Source organism: Pseudopodoces humilis, chromosome 13 (genome assembly GCF_049639895.1).
Source record: "Pseudopodoces humilis isolate 2021_Gansu_Grassland_sample_001 chromosome 13, ASM4963989v1, whole genome shotgun sequence".
In the NCBI taxonomy this organism is placed as follows: Eukaryota; Metazoa; Chordata; class Aves; order Passeriformes; family Paridae; genus Pseudopodoces; species Pseudopodoces humilis.
The window spans coordinates 8,426,205-8,453,421 of record NC_142212.1 but is presented as its reverse complement, the minus strand read 5'-3'; the positions used below and the strand labels follow the sequence as shown (position 1 = coordinate 8,453,421).

Sequence of the window (27,217 nt, the reverse complement as noted above, 5' to 3'; positions counted from 1 at the left end):
CTACTGATGTAGTTTTAAGGGATCTGCTAAAAGGTGCACATTATTAATCTCTGGTTATATTTTTTTAAGTGCAGTCAATGTGTACTTTAAAATATTAATAATTTTACTCTTTAAAACAGGCCAGTGTACTAATTGTTTATTTATCTACAAAATCAGACCATTAAAATATGAGTAATGGAATACCCATTTGAGATGGTTGTCACGTTTAAGGGAATGTGTAAGTCCAGTGTTTAAAATGTCCATTAACTATTTTCCTGGTGTTTTGAAAAACTTCATAGGCTTGGTGCACACAATACTGATTAGATTGATTGCTAGTAAAGCATCTTGATTTTTTGTAATGTGTTTGCTTCTTTCAGGAAACAAATACCTGTGGCATTTAGTTGTACAGTGTAAATAGTTTCTATTCAGAGAAGTATATTAAATGTATACAGGAATCTTATACAATGTTTCAAATGTTTGGCTAGTAAAACTCTAGGAAAAAAAATGACTTAAACTCATCCTTCTCATCCTTGTAGAAGCAGGAGATAAATATTTCTAAGATTCTGGTCATCCCTTTTTGTATGTCTTGTGCTCTGCATGCTAAGAAGATACAGATGAAATCTGGAATTTCTAGCTTGTGTTTAATGGGCCAACCAGCATATGTGTATAATACAAAATAATCATAACAGAACAAGGATAAAAACTCCAGCAATTTCCGTGACCTCAGTTTAGCATTTGAGTGGGAAAGACTGTGTATGTTAAATCCTGGGCTGTGCAAACCTGTCGCACTGCTGAGGATGGTGATGAATTCCACTGGTTCTCCACCGATTTGACTTCCTAATCCCTTATCAGGGTTTGTATTCAGCATGTTACAATCTTCCTGCTGGCTGATGGGCCAAAGATGTTACAAAGAACTGAATTACAGTGTTCTTGATGAAGGGCTGCTGGGATTGTGCAGTCCTGGTGGAGAAACAATTGTCTTCTGCCACGTATCTAATTCCTCTTCTCAGTTTCTGCACATGGTTGTTGAGCTTGAACCTTTTACATGATCAGGCCTAGACTGTGCTGTGGTAGCAATCCAGCAGTGCTTCTAGACACAGCAGGTCTGGTTTTCTGCGAATTGGGAAAAGATTTTGGTTGCTTAGAGCAGCTGTATCATCTATCTCCAGGCCTCAGGTCTTATCTAAAGGGAGGGTAATGGCTTCCAGCAGCAGATGGGAAAGCAGCTGCAGGGGTATGCAGGGCAAATGGCAGCCCTCCAGCAGGTGGAAGTCATTAGGGAAGGAATTTTGTACTGTACAAGCTATTGTTGTTGGTCATTCCCAGATGAGGAAAGCTAATAACATTTGGGCCTGCATTAAGCCACACTCCTTTCTTCCTGCGTGTCTACATTGTCTCTTTTTAGAATAGTTTTTGTACAATTTTGTGTCCTAAAACATGTTTATAACTTGCCTTGAAGTGCTTCTTTCTGGAGGTGAAAGTAACCATCAAAAGGCAGTTCTAATCCTGTGCTGAGTAAGGTATTCAAAGTTGCAGTGTCAACTTCCTGCCTAAATAGGATTACTTTGTAATCACCTTGTTGTAATTAAATTAGCATAGTAAATCCTGTAATAAAAGAAACCCTCCACATGCTCTCAGTTATTTCATAAAGAAGCCTTTTATTATTATTTAGCTTAATGATACTCTGCAGGTTATCCTCAGGTTTTGCTGAAGCAGCTGTGTATGATGGAGTGGGATGTGGTTCACAGAATCATGTAAAGGTTCAGGGTGGAAGGAAGCTCTGGAGCTCATCTGGTCCAACATCCCTGCTCAAGCAGGGCCACCTAGAGCCAGGACCATATCCAGATGTCTCTTGAATATCTCAAGGCTTTAACACTTTGGTTGTTGGACTCTACAACCTCTTTGGGCCACATGGGTCAGCGTGAGTGCTTCCAATGTTCAGAGGGAACCCCCTGTGCTTCACTTTGTGCCCATTGTGTCTTGTCCTCTCACTGGGCATCACTGAAGAGTCTGGTTCCATCTTTACAGCCTTCCTTCAGACATTTATACACAGTGATAAGACGCCCTAATCACTTTTCTAGGCTAAACAGTTCAGCTCTCTCAGGCTTTTGTCATATGAAAGATGTTTCAATGCTTTAATAAAGCCCTTAATTAATCCTTTAGTTTCCTTATGGCCTTTCCCTGGGCTGTCTCCAGTATGCCCAGAACTGGACATGGTATCTGAGGTGTGGCCTGAGCAATGATGATAGAGGAGAGGGATCACCTCCCTAAACCTTCCGGCAGTACCCTTCCTAATGAGCCCAGGGTGCTGTTAGTGTGTCCCTGCAGGGCCACATTGCTGGTGTTCACCACTGTGACCACCAGGACCCCGAGGTCCTTTTCTGCAAAGCTGCTTTCCAGCTGAGTGGACTCCAGCACGTGCAGGTGCTTGGTGGTGTTCCTTTCCTGGTTCAGGACTTTACATTTCCTTTCCCTGAACTCCATGAGGTTGATGTCAGCACATTTCTCCACTTTGTCAAGGTCCCTCTGAACAGCAGCAAGACCCTCTGGTGTCTCAGCTGCCCTTTTCATGTTTTTCCCACAGCACGCTTGCTAAGACTGCACCCTACCCCATCATCCAGATCATTAATGAAGCCATGGAACAGGACTGGATGCATTATTAACCCCTGGGATGCAATACTGGTCCTGCTGGAGTGTCCTGATTCCACTTGATAGCCAGCCCTCCACCTACCTACATGGTTCTCACAAGCCAGGTCTGACAGGGCATAAGGCTTTTAAGTAATATGTTAATATTAATGACAGTTTTTCTGTAGTTCATGTAGCCCTGGAAGTTCATTTGTTTCCCTCTATTTGTTGCCAAATTCTACCAGTGTTTGTTATTCAGTATAATGGATTTTTCTGGGGTATAATTTCATGTTTGGTATTTTCATGGTGTCTTAGCACAATTAGCTCAAAAAAGATTACTGCTTTAAAAGTGTAGTTTAAGTTTGAGCTCTAGCTTACACAGCTGGTTTCAACATTAAGAAATGAAGTGTAAGCAGAGTTATTATGATCTTCATCCTGAGGAAAACTGACTACTATTGAGGCATGACTAGCAGATTTAGTTGGCTTACATGTGTTATACCAAATCTTCAGAAATAAGAGGGCACTTGAATTTTTTTAATGAATTTTTGATCAGGCACTTTGTGACATAATGTGAGAAAGTTTAAACCATTGGTAAACAAGCCTAGAATCTAAACACAGTGTTCTTTTGGCACTGTGTATCTGTTGTCCCAGTGATGTCAGTGTTTTGTTTTGATTTAAATATGTTTAGTTGACTTAAAAAGCTATCACTTGAAGTTTTTATTGACAGCTGAAACAAAAAGAAATAAACCCTGTACAGCAGTAACTATCACGGTGGCCAGAGTTGGGAGGTCTGAAAATGGTTTACTGCCAGTAGGAAAATGTTTGGAAGCAGTGCTTAGAAGGTTCACCACCTCTGCTACGTGCATTTCATTTTGTTCCATTTTTAAGGTTATATGATAATAGTGCCAAACTATGCAAACTTTTCCTACCCTAATGTATATACCCTTTATTTTGATTATCTCTTTATTAATGATGTGAAAACCCTGAGGTCAGATAAAAATGAGCCAATGTAAGGCTAGTCCAGCTATAGAAAACTGAAAATGTCACTGTGCTCCATAGAGAATTGTTAAAAGGGAGAATACAACACTTGATGAGGTTTTCCCTGCTGTGTGAAAAAGCTGTTAAAAGATGTTAATTTTTAAATGAAGCCTTGTAGTGTTACTGCAGAAGGAAAGAAGTTAGAGTGAATGATCCTTTTCAATTATTTAAAAATATTAAATACTGCCATTTGTATACTTTAAAACGTGGCAGACCGTACAGTTTGATTCTTTTTTGTGCAGATTTGCAGTGACTGGTGCTCAACTACTGCACTTAGCATCAGGAAAAAAGCTTATTATAGATTGATGCAAATAAATTCAACTCAGCTGGGTAGCTCAGTGGAGAAAAACATTTGTTTCATAAGCATTTCTGACACAAACATACTTCAGCACTTAGTGTATCATTGCTTTAGATAACACACCTGCAAACTGGCAGGTGTGCTGTTTGAAGGTTAATGAACTGTGAAATAAGTAAAATGTCTACAAAGAAGTTTTGTAAATAGTGAGCACAGTCCTGTCAATGGAAAGAATGGATTAGAAAAATAGGTAAAGTCTGTACTGTAACTGAATACTGATGTGTTCAGCATACACATATTAATAAAGAAATCCTAATAAAAATGAAGAGGAAGGGTGATTATAGCAGTTATTTATTGCAATCTGCTCTTTTGTTTAAACAAATCTGTTTATAGAGAAGGGTTGTGAAATGATTGACTTCTTGGCAGTTCTTAGTTTGCATAAAGAGCAAATAAAAGCAGACAGCATAAAATACTTGGAACAAGACAAAAAAAAATCTTTATTTTTCTTTCTATTACAATGTTGATATTTGATATTTCTTGAAATGCAAATCTGCTTTCAATTTTACAGCAATAATGGTATAACTACGGTTATTTCACTCTCACATTTTTATTTTTCTAAGTTAGAGTTTTACTTTGAAATTGTGTTTTTCTATTGTTTTGTGATTTTTCTTGTTTCAAATCAGGCTGGGCCAGATCTTTCAGTGTGGTCTCTTTGCTGTGCTGCCAGGGCATTGTTCTCGTAGATGTGCTGTGCGTGCGAAGGGAGGATCACCCACGGCACAAAGCACCGCTCTGGACACCCGGCTACCATTTGCTCTCTGTCCCTCTGCAGATGTCCACTGCCTTCTTGACAAAGGCTTCCATATTTCAAGGAGCAGCTTTGTCTCAGGTGGAATGTGCCAGACATTTCAGTTTCTGTGCAACACTCATGTTTTGTAGGCCCTATGACTGTTCAGAACAGGAGAGAGAAGCTTGGTGGCAGAGCAGTAAATTCAGAGTTAAGCTGAAAGAACATCTGTGCTATATCTGAACAGAAGTAAACTGTGGAGCAAAGGTGGGAGGGTTTTAATTTGTTGTTTTTTCTCTTGGTGTCTATCCACCTATTGGATTCCAATTTCAAGACTGTTCAGAGGCACATCAAATGGCCTGGTCTGATTTCAGGGATCTCTGTGCTTTGAGCAGCAGGTTGCACCTGTGACCTCCTGAGACCCATTCCAGTGACTTTGTGGTATTACAAATGAAGCTCTCTCAAATACCTGATAGGTATTATACACACAACCCCATCCCTCTCGACTGAATTTATTCTTAATTATTGCTTTGAATATTCTTTCTTATGGAGACACCATTATTTTAATTTCAAAGAAATTGAAACAGAATTTCCCGTGAGCAAGGTGACTGAAAGACTACAGAGTTCCATTTTCAGGGTCTGTGGAAAGTAGTTCCCAGAGGCAGGAAAACGGTGTTAAAAAGGAAGTGGGAAGGTAGAAAGAATGGGCTGTATATTCCGTGTGTAAAGACCTTTTGCAAGTTATTTGGGACAAATAGTTTGATGACTGTTAGATTTACCTTGCTGTCAAAACACTTCTCGTTTTCATCTATTTTAGTGAATTAAAGTGAAAATTAGTGGAGTTCCCTCCTGCCCACCACCCCAGTTCTTAATTCTACAGAAAATTACCTTGTTGCCATTGAAAACAATATTCAGTTGGACAGCTCTAATGGGCTTTTATAACCGAGCAAAATTTACTCAGATAAGATAAGTCACTAGTGGATGGAAATGATTAGAAAAAATATTAGTACTGTTAGCTACGAATTTAAATGATTCACTCTAACTGGAGATGTTTGAAGAGGAACTTGGATAGGATTACTTCAGAAATGATTCGTTGTATACCCTAAATACTGCTTAAATTGTGGTTGATCTAAAGGGGCCCAGTTATGATCCTGGTGTACTGGCACCATATACAAGAAATGGAAAAAAAAATACACTTCAAAACAGCACTGAAATTTCACCAGGTAGATGCAAACCCAAGGGGAATGCAGAAATGCTGTAATTAGCAGAATAACCAGTAGATGTAACAATAACCAGTCTGAAACAGTTAACGATGTTTTACACATATTGCTATAGTGATGAAGTACATGGAGAAGTTATTGAAGTATTTTTGCAGGTTTTTGGGTTTTCTTAAGAGACAGCTGGGGAGAAAAGGCTAGAGCCACTTGGACTTTTTAAATACATGATTTCCTTTTTCAGGATGTCCTCTTTCTAACACAGGTAACAGTCCTTAACTCACAGTTGCTCAGATGGTAGGAGGTGCAAAGATAGATTCTCAGCGTTCCTCTGTCTCTGCTGAGGAAAAAAAATCATGCTTACAACAGAAGCAGAGTTTAAATAGGAGTATGGTCCATCTGGAATGAAAAAGCTTCTGCAGCTGTGGTCATCCAGAAATCTTTAGAGATGCTTATACTGACAGTAGACCCCATATGGCTTTTTGATTATTTTCTTGGTAAGATTCTGAATAATATTTTCCTTTATGGCTATGTGATGTGGATTATTTGTTTTCTTCCTTTTCCCCTTGTTTAACTTTTAGAAGGAAAGAATTTTCTAGTTCTTGATATCACAGTGGGCAATGAAAGTATAAGGATCTGAGCTTCTAAAAGATCAGTGATTTCAGAGGTAATCTGCTAATATTTAGAGAAATGTTCAAATATGATCAGCTTGGGCAAACAGAACTTGTGCACTTCATGTCCCAAGTGATAACATGATATAATTACATAGTATTTTACATTTCTCTAATTCTTTCCACACTTAAAATCAAGTAATACAGCCCGTGAAATTTTTTTGAAGATTTGTCATTGTTATAGGTAAAAAGTATTTACAAATTATCCCCTGCAAAAGAAACAGCAGCTGCATTTTCTCTGGAATAGTTTAATTCTATCATTACTTCGTATGTTTTCAGCTAGCTGATGTGATAAACTTAATGGAATTCCAGTTTTGAGGCTTCCATTTTTGTTTTCTTTCCATTTAAGTCTAAGCTGCTTTTTGATTTCACGAATTGGATGGAATAGAAACCCAGACAGAAATGCTCTAGTTCATTTAGACAAGCAAAGGATAACAGAAGTGTGGCAAAGGCTGTCTTTCTGAAATACATGTGGTGTTTCTCAGCTCTACCCTGCTAAGTCATGGCAGTTAAGTTGTGTAGCCTTAAGGCTTTAGTAAATAAAGACCTTGAGGGCTGTTGGCTGGCACAGACATGTGGGAACAATCATCTTGGTTTCAAGTTGTTGCAGGGAGGAATTGCAGTTGTGCACACAGAGCCATGAAAACAGTGGCCTGACACTTAAAAAGGAACTGGGCTAAACAACTGCTGTGCGTGATAGCACCTAGTTAAAAAGAATGTCCTTGGAGCAAAAATTTTAAAGACATGTAGTTATTGAGATGGCTCTGAATTGAATTCAATTAAAACACAAAATGCTCTCAAATGCAGGGTGCTAATTAACATAGGTTTGACTTGGAAAAGTGCTTGTAAAAATGATACGAAATCATCCACCTCCTTTGAAAAGTGTTCTTTTTTATATCTTAAATAATGGAAGTGGTTAATGGTGTTAGTAAACTTTTCAGTTAGATGACTGTGCCACAGTTCTCTGTCTCTTTGATTCTTTGATCCTTTCCTGGGATTTTTTAAAAATATGGCATTATAACTTAGCTCTTCAAACAAATCCTTCGCTTTTGCCTTTCCTACAGGAACACACACTTTCTCCTTGCTAACATTAAATGATTTCTGTGCCATAAAATTTGTAATGCAGTAAACTCTTTGCTACAGATCTGTCTCTGTTTCTGAAGTTCTTGTTCCCAATAACTGGGAATGTTTCTAGTTTTACAGAAGAAACTGTGTAAGCTGAAAAAATGAGAGCTTACAGAAGTGGAAAAAAATTAATTTAAGAATACAAACAAATATTTCTGATACATTTGAAGAAATAAGTTACAAAAGAAGGAAACAAGAGGACATTTTTGTCAAGCATTAAGAATAAATCTAGAGAAGAAAGTGAGGCATTCTACAAAACCAGCAGGAAATGAGTGAAAAAAGAGCATGAAATTGTGGAGGGGGGTTGTAGAAGCTGTTATGTAAGAGCACTGAGACAGGAAAATCTGTGCTCATATATAGAGCTGCTTAAACAATGTCTGAATCAGGGAAGTTCTGCTACAATTTGTGTTAGAAATGTGTTTAAGTATTGTAAAACTAAGACCTAACAAGACAAAATCAGGGATTTGCAAATCAAATATTTAGAGTTTTGAAAATGTTGGTATTTGTCAAGTTGGATTGACAAGTAGATTAGAAGAGGGAATAAATGGATAAGGATGCTTTGGTTTCTGTTACTGCAGTGTTCATCTGGCTGCCTGTTTTAGCATAAGAGATCAGACTGTGTTTGAGAGACCAGACTGTATTTGTAGACGCAAATCTTAATTCTGATATTTTGTAATGTGTGGTATTGGTTCTTCCTCTCCCTCACTGAGTTATAATTTTCCTTTAAAAAAGGTTGATTTTGGAGATTTTCATAAAGGGCTTGTGAACCACTATTGCCTTTACTGGATTCTCTTTTTCTTCTGTCTTTCAGTGGAAGTAAGTTTGATACAAGCAAGGTGCATGTCAGATACTGTTACCAGGGCTGGCTGGAAATAGGCTGGAGCAATTCTGCAAGTACTGCTTTTATGAGGACTCATTTAGTTCTTATGTCCTTTTGCTTTTGTTTTTCAAATTCTTCCTCTGGTCAAACAAGCATAACAGCTGTTTCTTATCTATAAAGGCTGCCTTCTTCCAGCTGCCCTGTGCTGTGAGATCAGGCACAAGATCTGTCCAGGATGGGAAAGACTGAGGCGTGTGTAAATAAAAACAGTTCAGGCTCACATTCACTGCATGCTTATTTTCCCCTTTCAACTCTTTAAAGAAGTTCCAAGAAAATACTTAAAATACTTTCCATTAGTTAATTAGTTTTACACTGAGTATCACATACTCATTGTTCTGAACATTGTTGCAGCAACACTAATTTGCATTCTGGAAAAGATTATAGTATTTATAAGTACTGTAGAGTCTTCCTATAATTCCTAATTGAAATTAAAATCAGTATCTATTATATCTGCCTATTTCTATATATACCTAATCTTTTGCATAGTATATTGCAGTAGATGCATAATATTTTCCTGTTTTCCAAGTATAGGTACTATTTGTGGTTGAAGTTAAATTGCTACATTTTTGTGGCAAGACCAGAGAAAGTGACTTTCTGTTCCAAAATATTTAGTGTTTTTCTGTAGTAAGTTTGGTGGAACATTGTCATTGAAATACTCTGCATGGAGGGCACAAATGTTACCCTAAAACTTAGGAGAAATAATAAAATAAGAAAATTGCCAATAAATAGCAATAGGAATTGCTAAGCTTCTTTTTTCTTTTCTCTCTACAAGAAGTGTTCATGATGTCTCTGTGCCCTATCCAGTGTAGCAGAAGCGATTCTTTGGTCAGGGGCTTGCATGGACGAAGGGTTACTGCTGGAAAGAGTCGTACTGGAGACTCATCTTTCAGCTTTAAATTTAGATAAATACCAAAATCATGTAAAAAATAAGCAGAGGAAAGGCAAGGCAAGAAGCTTGGCAAGGTAGGAAATTGTAGAGGAAAGTGTGCTCAGGTATATTTGAGCTCCAGATCGCACTTCACTGATCTTTTGCATGTTTTAACTCTAAAATGTAACATAGTGCACAGTTGTAAATGGAGTATCTCTTACACTGAATTTCAAACAGAACATGTATTTTTGTGTCATGGTTCCACATTCTTTTCTATCATTGAATATCTATAGCTAAATTTCTGTGTTTTATGTCAGGAGCGATAAAGTTCCTGAGATGAGAATGTGTGGGAATAAAAGATGGAAATCTTAATTTTCCCCAATACCTAGTCAGTTCCATATTATTGGAATACAAAGTAATCTTTTCTTTTACTGTTAATTTAATTTTTTAGTCAAGTGTAAATTTCATTTCACTCTTTCACATTTCACAGCCAAAATACTTCAATTTTCTTCATTAATAGGCACAGGTAATTACTAAGAGATTTCATTGTGGAGCTGTTTAATCTTTCTGCATGTGTGATATAAGAGAAAATTGGTTTCCTCTTACTAAATAATATATTTATTTTTGTTTTAGGCCAGTTTTATTTTTCCTTGACTCAGGTGCTGGTTGACCTTTCAGTAGAAGCACTGGTTTGGTTCCTTGTTTATTTTGAAATGTTGCCAGAAGTTGGGGGGAAGGGGAGGAGGGGAAGAGAAGTTTCCTTTATTTTATCCCATTTTAGGATTTTATGCATGATTTCATAATGTTGGGGTAAATACAATAGTACATATTTAATGCAGCTTGTAGTTTTATGTTTGCAACAGACTGGAAACAATTGACAGTACTTTTCTTAAGCATAATCAAAAACATAATAAAGTTTATTCTGCCAAGTGTCAGGCCACAAATAAAGACAGGCACATGTGTGGTCAACCTGCCCTCCATTTCTAGAAAACTGCCATTGGACCAAATAAACTCATTTTAAATCAGGCAGGAAATCTTTGCCAGACCTGACCTACACTCGTGTGCGTTGGTGACTCATGGTTCTGCCCAGACCTGCAGCTGAATTGGCTTCTGAGCCAAACAAAAGTCCAGCTCTCTCTGCTCTGAGGTGCCAGTGGCCTCTGTTACCTTTTTCTCTTCCAGGGTGATTCTGTGTTCCAGCAGTCTGGCAGCAGGCTCCACTCTGTGTCACCTTCTGTCATAAATTTTGAAGCATGCTGTGACATTCTTAGTGATAGGATAAGCTTAAATGATATATTATTTTCCTGGACAAAGAATGCTTTCAGGAATTGTTCAAAATAGAGGAAGATGTTTTGCTATCATGCATTTTTATAAATGATCAATTTTGTATAATTGAAATCAGCTTTTGTACTTCTCTAATTATGAAGCTAAATGAAAACGAATTACACGGGGGGTGGGAGCAGGCACAAGTGTCTGGGAGGAATAGGGAGACCCTCTCTGAGAATCAGGTTTAGGGTTAAGAAAGACAAAGCCCATCTGGACTTGAATGCAACAGGAGATAGAAAGGACAAGAAAGGTTTCTACAGGTACAGCAATAGCAGAAGACTAAGGAAAATATGGATGATGAATGGGAGGGGAGATCTGATCCTAAAGGAGATGGAGACAGTCCAGGTACTGAATGCCTTGTTCACATTGATCATTACTGGAAAGATCAACCTTCAGCAATCACAGGTCTCTGAAACCACTACAGAAGTCCAGTGCCAGGTAAACTTATCCTTGATGGAGGAGGATCAGCTCAGGGGATATTTGAGGAAACTAGACACATACACGTCCCTTGGTCTTACTGGAATGCACCTGCAAGGGCTGAAGGCATCGTGTGAATTACCCTTGGAAAGTCATGGGAACTGGGAGAGGTTTCTGAGAACTGGGAGAAAGCTAATGTCTTACAAAAGACAAGAAGGAGGATCCAGGGAACTACATTCATTACATTGATCCCTGGAAAAGTTGTAGTAAAGAAGGAATAATCCTGGAAGCCATTTCCAGATATATGACAGACAAGAAAGTGATTTCTAATAACTAGCAAGGATTTATGAATTTCTGAGTAAATTCTCTCCAAGAAAAGCTGTATTTTTGATGGGTTGCCAATAGCTTGATTTGAAATCTTTTTCCCTGTGTTTATGTTTGTTGGATAATTCTTAAGCATTTTTTGTTATAGTATTTATCTTTTGCAGTTACTGACAAACTCTCTTTTTTCAATAATCCTTTCTGTAGTGGTTCTAATAGTTTTTAGGCAACTAGAGGTCTTGAGATATCATCTTTGTTCAACTTCATTGTGTAAAGGATAGTAAAAGCTCAGGTACACAATAAATCCTTACCACTTACCTTATGAACAAAATCACAATGATTACAGAAATTACAGGATAGCTGGAATTCTGGGACCTTCTAACTCTCTCTTCTGTGTGCATTTCATACTCAATTCACCCAGTTGCTGTGTGCCCATGGGGAAATCCTCAGAGAGAATTTGGCTGTGGGTGCTTCACGGGGTGGTGCCAGGTTTGGTTAGAGGTTGTCTAGCCCAAGCTTCTGATCTAAGCAGGTTTTGATTATTGCAGGCTGATCAGGATGACATCCAACCAAGTTTTGGCTACCTCAGGGATGCATTTTCCATAACCTATTTAGACCTGTTGCAGTAGTTGACAAAGCTGGTGGTTAAAAAAAACCAAAACCAAGCCAAAAAGACATTTTCCTTATGTCAGGGTGGAATTTCCATGTTCCATTTGTCTCACCTGTGCCTTGTGCTCTGTTGAGAACGGTCTGGCTCTGCCTTCTCATACCCTTCCACTCGGTAACTACTGAAGACAGCACTGAGATCTCACGGTGGCTCTTTTGTCAGGGTGCACAGACCTGGTACTCAGCCTCTGCAGGTACATTCTGTGTGTCAGTTCCTGACCATCCAGGTGGGACCTTCAGCTGGACTCCCACCAAGTCTGAGCTGAGCTCTGAGTGTGTTCCAGAGACTGGCTCCACATCCCCAAGGCATGTGCTGCCTGTCCCAGTTAGCTGGCTTTGTTTCCTGCTGGCTTAGCTCTTGTGAGGAATCTTGTGTTCTGATGCATAATCAAAAGAAGCATTTCTAGAGCATGAGTTTGGAGGGGCAATGTGTTATTAATTCCAATAGTTATTATTAGTCATACATAAGTCCAAGAACTATTATCCACTTACTGTTCGAAGAGAAACACTTTGATGAAAAGCTTATCTTAACATTTGATGTGGTATTTAACAGTTCAGCATATTAAAAAAATCCCCAACATAGTAGTCTGTCAGTAAAAAGAGAACCTTTCCTATCCCAAGAAAATCCTTGTGGCAGCTGTAGGACAAATATAATTGGGAAATAATCTTTCTCCACAAAGGTAGATGTAGTTTTTATGATTTGAAGATGAGGGTATGTTTTTCAAGCCCTGTCTTGGCCAGCTGCAGGATTACTGCTTGATGGGTTTTATTGGTGTTGTTGTATTTTCCTTGTTTGCTTCTGTTGGAACGGCGAGCAAATGGTTTTGGTGAGCAGCTTCTCAAAAGGATCATGTAAAGAAGCTGTGGCAGCAGTTTATGTCAGTCTGATAGCACCTGCTGTCACCTGGCTTCACCTCTGCATGGAGGAGAGAGATCCAGGGCAGGGTGATGTGGTTCTCTGCTTCCATCTCCAGTTACTGCACTGAACCCCATAACCATCCCAAAGGGCACAGGAATAAGGACATGACATATTTTGAAGTTCAGAGCCTCTCTTTATTTATTTCATTATTTTTGAGCTGGCTGAAAAGTGCAGTCGTGTGCACATGGGGGTTGGCCAAATGGGTAAGAATCAAACACAGATTTCAGATCTGTAATGTTGGATTTTGCCCATCTAGGAAAGAGTTCTTGCATAGTTGTTATGGTTTTGTGGGTTTAAAATATAGTGGCAAGAGTGCAAAATTTAAAAATATAAACTATCATCATTTAAAATGTCAAATGCAGCAGCTGAGAGAGAATTCAGGATGGCAGCTGTGATGTGCCATATTGATAAATCAAAAAAATAAATTGAAAACATATGATCTCAGTAATGTAATCCAGATTATGTATTAGAGGGTAACAGTTGTGCATTTTCAGTGCTAGAAGTTTACTTTGCCTTTGACCCGGTGCCTTGATGTGCACTTAAGGTACAGTGTTGCTGCAGTGGGATGAGCCATTTTTGTGCTCAAGTGGTACAAACAAGCCAAGTTTCTATTCAAATGAAACTTAACGTTTGATTTGTAGTGTAAAACTATAAATATGCTTATTCCATAAGAATTATATTTTCTTTCCTTTGTTGCATAAGATGCAGAGAGGACTTTAAGGTATCGAAATTTGAGTGTGGGGGAGGTACTTGCTGTGTTAAAGTCTTAGAGTGAGTGTGAGGGCATTTTTACACAAGTGATGAGAACCTCCTGGACATGATTGACTTAAATTAGCTTGATTGTTTTTATCAATTGCAGCTGCACTATTTAGCATAAAAATGCAAAACATCCAAAAATCATTTGCCTTGCAGTGTAGTAGGAAGATGGTTTTAGTTAGTCTTTAAGATATTTCAAATGTTTATTCTACACAGATTCTCTGAGAATGGATCCAGCACATATCCAGTTACAGAGAATTAGTAAAGATATTGTAAACCTTGAGAAAATTAATTAAGGAAAATATTTATGAATTGCATATTTAGAATTTTGGTTTTTTCTTTTACTTTAACTGTGTTATTAAGTTAAACAGTTCAAAGATATTTGTTGTAGTGTCATAATCAGGCACCTGCTGTTAAAAGCTAAAAGAGAAAGACTGTAACTTTTGTGTGATGTACAAATATCTGACTTGCTCTCTCAACCAGTGTCATGCTTGAGAGAAATCCTGAATAAATTTCTTTCTAAATAAGACAAGAAATTTTATGCCAGTGTTGCAACTCAGTGTTGAAAACTTGACCAGGGAAGGGCTGCTACTGTTATTTAAAGGCTGTATTCTGTACATTGAGTTTTGATATATGATGCACATTTTCCTTTTTGTAGAGCTGTACTTGCAGACTCCTGATCCTGCCTTTGTTTCAAAGTCTCCTTTTTTCAGTGGCTTAATGATTTTTATAGCATGTGACCTTAAGGCTAATTAAGGGCATCTGTGTGTTCCTTGGATTCTTAATGTTTTCTAACTCATTGGAAAAATATGAATATATAAAACTTGCATAATTTACTATTATTAATTGTAGCCAGCAGTTGTGCTGAAAAAGAGCTCTTATTCATACATGAAGTAATAGATTATGTTAAAGAGGGACATTACCTGAAGTTAATATTTTGCACACTTTTAAATGTTTCTGATACAGGAGGCCTGTTAAGGTCAAAACATCTTATTATTCCTAGATTTATTTAGTCTTACGTGTTCCTAGGATAATGATGCCAATTTAAATCTTTAGCTAGATACTTGGAATTAAGATGTAGAGAACAGAAAACTATGCAGTTAAGAGCATACTTAGTGGTATAATTTCAGTGGCTGAAGAAATTAAATATTTATACATATATGTATATAAAATTTATAAATTTGTACATATTTGTAAAGATATCACAAGAAAGTATGGAGACTGTTTTTTTTTTTTATCCCTGTGCTATCAATTTCATACTTGGTTGACATTCAAAATCACATCTATACATATAATTCACTAAATAATTTTTTTAGTCCTCTGTTAGGTCTTGCAGTCCAGTAGAGGGATGGATGAGGCTAGAAGGTTATATTTCTGCTTGCATAAATAATGCAAAGGTTTAGAAAGTTTCAGTTACTCTTAATTGCATCTGCACAAGTTTACAGACAGCCTGGTGAGGTATTATTGGGGATATAACATAAGCAGGAAGAAGAAAGACTGACTTTGCTATCCTGAATTTAATTTTCAGGAATGATAGGCATAAACTTCCCTGTTTTTTGTAGAGGTGGAAATCAAAGAGGCTAATACATCTATGTATTCAAAGATATGCTTTTGGAATGTAATGTTAAGGTAGATGTAAATTTAATGATCTGATGTATGTTTACTATCTGATGATAGTAAATCTATCCTAAACTTTACATTGAGATTCCTTTTGTGTGCTTGCATGGTCCTGTTTCTTGAAATGTATCTTTATTTTCTCAATCTTTTGAGGAGATTGAAAAAAGGAGCAGAATTTCCCCCATATGCAGAATTATACATGTCTGGGAAAAAGATTACTTTCAGAATGCTTTCCAGGAAAAGAAACACAGATGAGGAATAGTACTTTATTTATTTATTTACTTTTAGATTTTTCTTAAAGAGCAGAGTTATAAGGCTCCATGTTGATGTCAGCTGTCAGAGATTGGGGAATGAATTTTCATACTCAGGTTTCATTCCTATGACTAGTAAATTTGATTTCATGTAGCCTCTCCTTCTGTGGTAAATTATTTATACCCTGATTTTTTAGCAGTAATATTTGTTTATACATGCATATGCATATACCTGTGTATATATATATATATGTACTATTTATATATAAACTAAATAGAATAAACTCAAAATATATATGCTATAGACACAAAATAGAATGTTAAGAATGACAAAATAGTAAAATTTTTTTTTAAAAAATTATTTTTACTTCTATGTTTTCTATAGCACATTAGGAAAATAATTTCCACCATTGAATGTATCTTTATACTTCAGGATAACCTTTGTTGAAAGGGTTGAAATCCTAGAAGTATCAATCCTAGAAGTATTTCAAAGACACACTTTCAAGTTCAAAGACTTTAACAGAAGTCTTTTGAACATAATCAATTGAAAAAGCAGGAATTCCGGTGGTATTTTTGGAATGAAATCCAAAGTTTGCAACTTCATTGGTAACATAGGATTTAGAATTGAATTTTACCACTCCCATTCCCAGACAGGCTAGCAAGCTTGAACAAATAGTAAAAATCCATTTATGTCTAAAGTAAAAAAATGTCTCATTCTGATTATCCCCCTTTGGATTTGCTATAAAAGATTATTTTTCTGGTGTAGAAAAAAACCTTTTCAGTTTTAGAGAACCACTGTACATCCATTTTGGTTGTGAATTTGGCTAAATTAGGCTAAAGCAGTATCTTTTTCTTTGGTAAGATTGATAATCTTTAAACAACAAATATACATAATGTGTAATTTAGCTGAATCTTAGGAGGGCTTTCAGATTCCATATTCATATGTTTATGTTTGTGCCATATTCAGATGTTTAAAGTGGGACATGCTTCAGTCTAAGACTGCTAGAAGTGGTGAAATATTGACTAACAGAGGAGCAGTGGAGGTAGCAGGAAGAGGAAAGACCAGGTTGGGGAAAAATATTGGTGAAACATTTCAAGATCTGATACTGCAATGAGGTTTATTTTATATTTACATTGCTCAGCTTGCTGGAATTTGGAAGGATGCACCTGGAGATACAGAGATTGGAGTCCCTGGTGATGATCCTGAGCTCAGAAGTGAGAAAAATGGATGAGATAGGGTAGCACAAAATGCGGGATTATGTCCTTTGGGACAAAAACCCAGAACTTTATAGTGTAAAATTTTAGGTAAAGGCAATAATAGCGTGTTAGAGTATTGCTGTTAGTCACCAATAAAATGTGGCTCTGGAAAATCTGATACTAGAATGTATCAGGAGTGAGGTTTCTGCTACAGAAATTGGGGAATATTTTTATGTACTCTCTGAAATCTTGTCTGAAATGTAATCATCCAGGTTCAAGAAAGATGAATTCCAGTTAGATAGCAGAGATGAAGAGGGTTAGGGGGATGATCAGGAAAATAAAATAACCTTCTCATGATGCTGAAAAGGCTCAAATCTATCATTGCATTGTGTTTTCATTTGCAGGAATTATTGCAGACAATATATTTTGCTTATCACTATTGTGAACTGGTGACATTCTTCATTCTTTCAGCTATGATGTATTGGCTAAGGAATAGTAATTTCCAGTTCAAGGATGAACAAGTTTTTAAACAACTTTAGTTTCTTTATGAGGTAATCTGACTGGACTCTAAAATACATTAAAAAAATAAATCTTGTTTTCACCAAGGTAAAATTGTCAGTCTGTGCTCAGCATCTTGTAGCTTAAGTGTTATTTGACAATTACATGTCATACTCTGGTGTTTCAACAAATTGAATTTGTTTTGTGCACAAAAAATTGTAGAGGTTTCTTTTTCCTATCCCCTTAAAAAATGGAATCTCTTTGTCTTTACATGAGAATTTTGTTCATGCTTTTCCCATATTTGCTTTTTTTAGGAACCAAAATGAAGTAAGGGTTTAATTTTGATAGAAATTATTTGAAATGGCCTTTTTTTTGTTTTTAGGTTTTTTTTTCCTTAGCTGAACTTTTGCTTCAAGCTTTTGAATATGGGAAACTTTTCACAGGCTACCTGAATAGAAGTACACTGCACTTTCTAGGGACATTGATGAGATTTTTTGCATAATCTTTATAATAATGCTAGCAGAAGTTGGTCTGGAGGGTATCTGCTCTGTAGATGCTGCACATCATATTGCTGGTTTCCTTCTAACCTACTGTTATAAATTATAATAGCAGTTCTTTATGGTTTATCAGAAATCTTGAAAATACTTCACAAGTTTCAGTGGGACAGCTATCATTATGAGACTATGGATATTTCCTTCAGAATTTTTGGAAGAGATTTTTTTCCTAAAGGTCTTTCCAGAAATTGCTCAGGTTTCCTGCTGTCCTAATTCTACAAGTATTTGAATATATAAAATTAATGGATATTTACTGATGATTCTTTCATGGAATTCTACCCATTTTTTTTCATGAAGCAGTTAAACACATTGGCTTGACTTCAAAAAAGAACACCATGGCCTTCTAATTAACTTTCTGTTAATCTGTTACAGTACCATAAAATTTGAATGTTATTGAAGACAGAAATTTCAAAAGTTAAAAGTCTCCAAGATTGATAGTTTTGTAAATTGGTTTTAAGTATTTTGAATTTATAACTATCATTATGTTGCTAAATAACATTGACTCTGGAATGACTGACTTCCTTTTTCAGTAATTCAAAAGTATTATGATAGCTATAGTTTTATAGTGAGCATAAAAATCAGTGAGGTAAATTCAATGAGGTAAGGTTAGTGTTGGAAGTTTTATTAACAAAAACTGTAAGTATTAGCACATGAGTTACAGTTCCCATGTGCTTTCCAAAATTTGCTGGAACTGAACTGAATGTTAAATGCTGAACTTTGGAGTAGCTGCTTTAAACCACTTAATTTTAGTGGTAAGCATAGGCAGAATAAATTAGAATAAACCAGCTGGTAGGCAGTTGGCTGCATTGGTAAGGTTCACTGGTCAGAATTCCTTGTGGCATATGATGTTCCACAAGGACAAGCTTCCTACTGCCTGAGAAAACCATTCGTATCTTGTTTACAATCTCTGGTTCAGCTGAAACCTTTTCTGGTGTAATTTGACCCATCACTTTACCAATTTTCTGTTTTAAAGAGCAGCATAATCTGGACTGGTGGATAAAAAGAATGTAAGAAAAATAAAGATAGATTAGTAGAGCTGCCAAAGCTGTTGAGGGTGGAGGCTGGGAAGTTTATGAAAATTGTAGGTGTCATCTTGCAAGGATTAAGTGATTTTGAGGTGTTGCAGCACGGGGTGCTTCTCCTGCCCTTGTACTGGAGGACTGAAAGAGCTCATGGCGGGGATTCTGTCAGGGAAATGGCAGGAGTTTGTTCTCCTCATGTGAGCACGAGTTTGCAAATATCTCCTGTTGCTCATTGTCTGTTTCCCTGGACTACAAAGTACTCACCTGCTTTAAACATCTCCCCTTGTGTCAGTTCTTAAATACTGAAGTTGTGGATATGAAACAATAAACTATATTAAAGAATATAAAGCCTATAAACTATCCTCGAATTAAAATGTGAGCACCCATAATACTTAGAGCAGTAGACGGGTGAGGATGTTTGACATAATCCCTGAAAGTGGAATTTTCCTCTGTGGAATGAAAAAGCTAGCTAGCTCACTGGAGTTGAAATTTGGAACACAGTGTAAAGGATATTAACTGTGCAAAATTCAAGTGTCTGCAGCTTCAAAATGTTCTGCCCTTTCTGCCTGGAATTGTAGGTTCATCAGATGTTTTTGATGGAAATGAATGTACGGCTTGCCAGGTACAGCTATTGCTTTGAAAAAGATAATCTTTATCACATCATATCAGACTAAAAAAATGAGGGACAAATATGATGAGGAGATATTTTTAATTACATTTTCTTATTTTGGAGGTTTTTTTGGGCCTTTTTTTTTTTTTTTTGTTGTGGCCCTGGAGAGTACAGTTGGGACACATGATATGCTCTCTATTCTTGTAGTTAAGTTCTCATATTTGCAAAAAGACCCGTGTGAGAATATGCTGTCTGTACTAATAATTCAGTACTTCTGTATGGAAAATTGGAGTGACAGCTGTTTTATTCTTGGTTTAAATAGGTTTTCACAGTAACAGCTTAGAATTTCCCCAGGTATATGTGGATACATCAACACAGGCAAAAAGATCTTTATTAGAAATTTGGGGTTATTTTATTAACTGAAATTTTTCCTCAAAAGATGGCTGCATAATATACTAAGAGAGCAAATAATAGCCCAGAAGATGTCTAGAGGCCTGTGGAGGCTGTGGTGATGATGAGGAAGGGAGAGGATGGTGGTGGGGAAGGGGAGGAGCCGGATTCGGGCGCAGTGGCAGATGTTGGTGGCAGCGTGTGCTGGAACAGGGGTGGCTCAGCAGGGGAATAACTGTGGGTGTTATTTTTTCTCATTGCCCCAGCTGTGGTACTACAGCACACTTAGGACTTCAGTAGGATCTTCAGGCATAGTTTAAAAAAATGCAGTCAAACATTTGCTTTAAATGTATCTATTTATGATGGTAAAGTAAATAATTCTTAACAGTGCAGCACAGTAGTTCTGCTTCCTGTTTTACTTCCCCATGGAGCTCCTTAGAGCTAAACCACTTTAATAAATGATATATGTAATATGGCATCTAAGTTAAACAGTTGACAGCAAGGAACTTCAAGGAATAGACATCACTACTGAAGCTGGTCATGAGTGGCGCGTGATGACATGAAGATTAATAAAGTTTGACTTCGAATTTGGCAATTTTTACCAGTTACATGAACTCTTTTTTTCCAAAAGTATAACCTAATTCTAAAGATTTTACAGTGTGTTGTATATTTCCAGAGCAAGTGTCAGAGCTTATTGTATTAAATAGTAGAAATAAGTAGCTGCTGAGGAAAAAGAAGTTAGAAAAAATTAGCTGTTTACGTGGAGAGAGGTCTCTGAAATGCTTTGTGTTAGCTATTAGATCTGGTCTTGCTTTATTTTTCTTGAAAATGATGATGTTCTTCAGAATGCTAAGTTTTACTAGTAAATATACTGCCAGAGCTTGGGTAAAATAAGTGAAAGACTCTTAAAATTACATAGTGAAAAGCCAAAGAGAGAGGGGTTTTGTCTACGAGAAATCCTTATTTTTTTCAAATATAAATACATATATATGTATATATGTATATGTGTGTGTGTATATCTTGCTGTAAAATGACCTGAACTGAATTTCCTTTCAAATCCTATTTAAAAGGCCTTAGATGGAAAAGAAGTAGTATCAAAATGGCAGACATTCCTCATAGCGTGCTGGCATGCTCCATCTAGAATACTTCATTGCTGTGTTATTTTTGGGAGATGTGATTTCACAGTACCATTTTCAGGGAAGAGACAATTTCTTATATTGGCAAATTCACCCTGGCCAAAAATTAAGTAGTATATTTTGCTTCTGGTAGTCCACAAGATGAGGAACTAATTTAACAGTGTTTTGCTTTTCTACCATCTGGAGGTTCTTACTTGACTTATGACATCATGTCATATGTGCTTAGTGCTGAACAGATAGTGAAAGTTCACCTGCAGTTCAGGCTGAGGTAGTTTTGTTTCCTGTTCTGAGAAATGTAAAAGTCTTGGTTCATGGTTACTAGAGGCACAAAGATGACTTTAGGGAAGGAGAAAATGGCTGACATAACCAGTGTTCTCCTGAACCTCCACATCGGCATTCCTGTGAACAGATAAATCAATCTGCACACCCAAGACCACACACAGTGTGAGTTGTCCATTCCCTCTTCCAGGCTGTCTCTGGCTCAGAATTCTTCCTCCACTTTCAGAATGGCTCCTTGATGTGAAAGTTAGTTTGGGGATGATATACTTATTCCATCAAAATACTTCATTGTGTAGGTGGAGTTTTGAATTAAGGTGCTGTGCTATATCAGTCTCAAGATGAGATGTAAGAAACAAGATATGTATCTGGCAGATTATTTTCAGCCACCTAAGGCTGTGATTGGCATGCTGTGCTCTTTCCTTCCCATCTCTTTTACTGTCCTTGTGTGAAATGGGGTTGATGGGATTGAGATACTTTGGCTGTTTCTCAGTGGGATTGAAGCTGCACTTTGGTTATGCTTTAAAGACTTTATTTGAAGCTAAAGCAGGATTTGAGTCTGAGAAGCTGGAGTGGACAGTTGCTCTGCTCCTGTGTCCAACACAGGTTGTCACTCTGGTCATTCAGAGCCATGTGCTCATCCTCTCCTTGAGGATTCCTTGTGCTCCCAAGTTTTATTGCCTAAAATCCACCCCTGACTCCTGAGTTGAATCTAGAGAGCCATGCTGACAGGGTGTGTGGGAAGAAATCAGTGAAGAAGTTTGTGAGAATTGTCTGCTGAGCCCTTGGGGGCTTGGATGGGCAGAGAAGGAAAGCTCATTGACTCAGAGGCTGCTGGGTTCAGCCAAGCAGGACAGACCTGCATCAGACCTGTGGGTGCTGCTGTGATATCCCAGGCACAGGGAATGGTGCCAGTGCTTTGTTTAGCTGCGGATCTGATCACCTTGACTTGAAGCTTCAGGTTCTGCCTCGTGGCAGCTGGAAAATGAGCCTGGCAGTGCCTGACAGGGGAGAGCTCCTTTTGGGGACTCTGCTCCAAGGTCCTGATGAGTTCCTCAGCTGCAGCTGAAAAGCCCAACAGAGTTTTATGTGATTTGACTTCAAGGACTTTCAAATAAGCAATTAAGTATAAAGAAGATGTGGTAACGAGATTCAGATGAGGTCTTTTATATTTATTAAAAGAGGTCTGAAAGCTTGCTGCTACTATTATTTCTTGTTTTCTAACTGAAAAAGAATCTTTGAATCCCTTACTGCATGCTGCTTACAAACTGAGAGATCCTATTACTGTAATATTGTAAAAAAAGTCTTAAAAATAAAGTAAATCCAGTGGAATATAAATCTTTTTTCCAGTGTATAGAAAGGCAATGAGCCATTTTAAAAGCAGGAAGAACATGCATTTTGAGATCCAATAGATCATCTAAATTGGTCTCAAACCAAGTTTTAAAGTGGCATTGAAAATACTTTTGCTTTGAATAAATTTAGTGTTACAAAACTCCAAATAGACATAAATACAGATCTGCTGATTGTTTTGCACTTTGATAGTATTCCGAATAACTAGGGAACAAATTGCTTAATAGAGAAGACCCTTTCTGACTCTTCCATCTGCAGAACTTAAAAATGCTAAGCCTCTATTTATGTCCTTCCAGTTTCTTCCATCTAGCTTTTTATTATGAATTAATCTTATGCCTGTCTACGAAATAAAAACTTTAACCTCTTGTTCTTTATTTTCTAAAATTTATATGTTTGAAATTTGCATTAGTGAATCTAATATTTCTTAATATTACTTGCCTGACTGGCTGCAATACTCTTGTAGATGGAGTATTATTGTAAATTGCCACATCATACATTTTCAGTCTAAACCTTGACTTCTCAGTGGTGAACCTTGCAGCCAAGGAAAGCCTGTGAGTCCACTTAATGTGAACATCTCATGGTTCAGAGGTGCAGAAAAACCCTCTTTACAAGGAAACTTGTCTCTGTAACAATAAATGATTGCAATCCCTTTATCTAAGTTCTCTACTTTCTATGATGTTTATTAGCACTGACTGAATTTTGTGAATTTTATGTTTTCTTGTATTATTTTATTTACAAATAAGCTTTCAACAATATGAAGCTCACAGTGAAAAAAAAGTCTTGGTTTTCAAAAACTTCATATATGATGAAATCTGTTCTTTACTCCCAAGTATTCCCCACTCCCCCTGCATTATATGCTGAGAGCTGCTCAGCACTTCATCTGTAGCTGCTTTTCTGAACCAGAGTATGTAAACAGTGGGAGTGTTCCTGAAGGCAGCAATAAAGATCAGGTGTGATTCTTGTAGTAAAAATGGTTAAAGCCAAACATATTCTCTTTCTTTAATGAATTGAGATTTCTGCTATTTTATTACTGTTTGGATTGCATTAAGAGAATAACAAATTTGCATACTTGAATATTTACACATCAATAAATGAGAAAATCAAAGGTACCTACACATTCTGTGCTGTTGGAATTCTTTTGGGTTTTGTTTTTTCTTCTTTTTAGTATTTTTTTTTAAAACAACCCCCCATTATATATACAGAGCATTTTGCTTAGGAAAATCCTTGTATATCCCTTATTTTATTTGATGGGGATTTGTCCTTACTACAAAGAAGTAGTCAGACCCATTTGGTAAGAGATTTATGAAATAAACACTGGAGAAAAGTGTAAGAAGTAAAACAATGTCTTAGAGTTCAGTTTGGAAAATTACATAAAAGTGAAGTAAAACATTTCTTAAGTGTGAAAAAAAGAGTATTAGAAAAAAATATGCTAATGATCAATACTGAACCCTAGATATGTTTGATTTACTTACTGTAGGTTGATGCCTTGCGGTTACGATTGGAAGAAAAAGAAACCTTTCTGAATAAAAAAACAAAACAACTTCAAGACCTCACAGAAGAGAAAGGAACCCTTGCTGGAGAAATTCGAGATATGAAAGACATGTTGGAAGTAAAAGAAAGAAAAATTAATGTCCTTCAGAAAAAGGTAAGATCACTGATGAAAGGATATGTTGTACAACTTGTGAGACACATTTAAAGGAAATACTTCTGTTCCTTGAAGTGTATTACTTTTAAAATATTAAAAAAGATGCAGAGAATCTTTAATAGTAAAATTCTCTATTATAAAATGTCTTACTGTTATCCATGGGTACATTTTTTTATAGTATTACATCATATATATTATATCAGAAAAATATTAGATGCTGCAGTTGTCCCAGAGTTATTGGAGTTGAAGGAAAGTACTAAAAATCCTGATAAAACTTCTTATCCATAAGGGATTCCAGTATCCTTGTGAACACTGATTACTACTCTTTCCAAATAATGTAAATAAAATGTGTGGGCCTGCTAAAGGATTGGGATACTGTGTTTTTAGCCTGAAGGACTTTCTTTTCTGGGGGAAGATGAGGGGAGTGGAGAAGAAACCTAAATTAAGTCAGTTATCTGCTTTCCCTGTGGTCTAAAGACATTAAGAAGGAAGGCTCCCTCCAAACAACCAAATAATCTTATTTCTAATTTTCCACAGCTTTAGCTAACTGCATTTGCTCTCTTTGGAAGTTGGATTCAATCATTACAGTTTCCACCTGGGGGAGTGGGGAGGGAATTTCCTGTAGAGGCAGCTCTGCAAGGGTTCTGAATACAGTAATAGAGTGTTCATTTCCATATCCTCTTTCTCACACTCACAAAAATATTTATGCTACCAGGTGTGTACTGTTTGTGTCCTGTTTACCATACAGAAATGCACCTGTGAGCATACAGAGAAATGGAGTCAAAATTCCTGCCATCACCTATATTTTACTATTCTCCCCTCCTTTTACAGCCGCTCAAAGAATGCCTACTCCTCCTTACTCTGTTATTTTGTAGGTAGTTCATGTTACTGTGGTTTTCCTCCAGGATTCATACAGGGTTCACATGGTCTAGTTGTGCTTCTGTCTGCAGTCGCTTAAGCACCGAATTAAAAAAGCCAAGTTCTTATTTTCCAGAAACTGAGAGGGCTGTTTTTTCAGGCCTGGGGAATAAGGTCTATCAAATCTGAATATAAGTACTCATCCATTCTAATCCTATTTCTGAATATTTGCCTTGTTAACAACGCTAAACTTCAAGGCTGTTGTCCTGAATGCTAACTAGTTTTGGATGTTTCTTGAGCATTCTGAAGAATAGAATGCATCTTTTCTTATTGTTTGCATTCTGAAAAAAAACCCAAAAAACAGACCCAAACCCCTGAACAAACCAACAATTTACAATTTCTCTTGTACTTAGATCTTGAGAAAATGGGTCGATAAGAGGAATGTATATTCCGTGGTGAAAATTTTGTGATGAGTAACTCCCACAGAGTTGTCAGCACTATCTGTCATGGCTTTGTCCTCAGAAATATGCAGCATAGCACTTTTCCTGTTTTTAATAAATCATGGCCGTTTATTAGGGTGTGCAGATGGTCTTGCCTCTTTTCCACTTGCTTCTTAATGGGCATAATCATTCTCAAACTGCACTCTCTCTCTTCACTAGATCATGGAGTAAAATATGTCATAGCCTCATGAGCTCTAGTATACAAGGAGATAAATCCTGCTAACAGCTGGGTGGAAAATTTGAGCTAGTACTGAACTGATTTTTTTAAAACTGGAAGTAGCATTTTCATTTTCTATTTTGGAGGGTTTTTTTTCCTTTCATTAGGGGACTTGTGAAGTTCAGTTTTTCTGTTATGGACTAAATACTGGGTTTACTTAGAGAAGAATGACTTTTACTTAGAGAAGAATTACTTTTAAAAAAAGCAATAAATATTATGTTTGCAGCACATAAGTTATGTGTAGAATTGTTTCTCTGAAGCATTTTTAGTAACTGCGTTCTTTTAATGTGTAGATGTTAGCATGCCCAAAAATACTAGTTCCAGACTGTCATGATACCATTATTTTGCCTATAGAAGAAGAATGTTGTATTTGGAAAATACATTTTTAAAATTACCCTTAGGTCATGTTTTCAGATTTGGATCTTTATTTTACTTCTGTTTCTCTTCCAATATTCACTCACAGATCATTTGACTAAAGAGAAATTTGATTGAAATATTGTCCAGCTCTGCTTGCCCCTCTTTTAAGTAAATCTAGGCTATGATGCTATAAATGATGCTTTCAGTGTTTTTACCTTTCACATGCCTGGTGTGCAAATCTGAAGTAGAAAATGCTGTATGTCACCAATGCAATCCCAGGCTTTTACATTCATCTGGAAATAAACCAAAACACTCTACTTATCTGGTTAACCCAAGTGTTCAACTTCATTCTGGCAGTGCTTATTAGATAGTGACTTCTCATATTTAGTGTCCTTGAGCATTCCAGTGTCCTTGGCAGCAGATGAAATCTCATCCCTGGGTGACAGTACTTGTGTGCAGAAGGAAAGGTGTTCTGTGTCTATTTTGTTTTTCAAGAAGCTTTGCTGGCATTAGTGCCTTTCAGTTCCAGATAAGTTTACCCTCACCAGATGAAGTTGTGTCCCAGGGCATTCATACCTTGTCCAGTCCACATGTTCTGCCAAGGGCAAAGGGAGCACAGCTCCTTGTGGAGCACAGGCAGATTGTTCTTTTGGTCATGTGTTATTTCTGAAGTATGTTGGACTATGCACAGTACTCATTCCTAGTGCTGTAGTATTGGTATTGCAGTATTTTCTAACAGGCCCTTTTTAGGGGTTTTCAGAGTGTGGTAGTGGATGCTGTACTTTAAGAAAAATATTGTCCAATATACCTGTTTTCTTTCCAGTTTTGACTTCATGCCTTTTCAATTGCAAA

General features: G+C 37.0%; 1 protein-coding gene across 6 annotated transcripts in view; it reads left to right on the top strand.

Annotated features, from left to right (window-relative positions):
- The window catches only part of ERC2 (ELKS/RAB6-interacting/CAST family member 2), a 408,254-nt gene that overhangs the window by 96,426 nt on the left and 284,611 nt on the right, over window positions 1-27,217 (top strand). For all 6 annotated transcript variants that reach the window (XR_015773654.1, XM_088061786.1, XM_088061785.1 and 3 more), the window contains one exon: window positions 24,266-24,433. Coding sequence is in view for 5 of the 6 variants with exons in the window: in XM_088061786.1 (XP_087917912.1) it covers window positions 24,266-24,433 (168 nt within the window). In the remaining variant the exon portion in view is untranslated. The remainder of the gene's footprint in view (window positions 1-24,265; window positions 24,434-27,217) is intronic.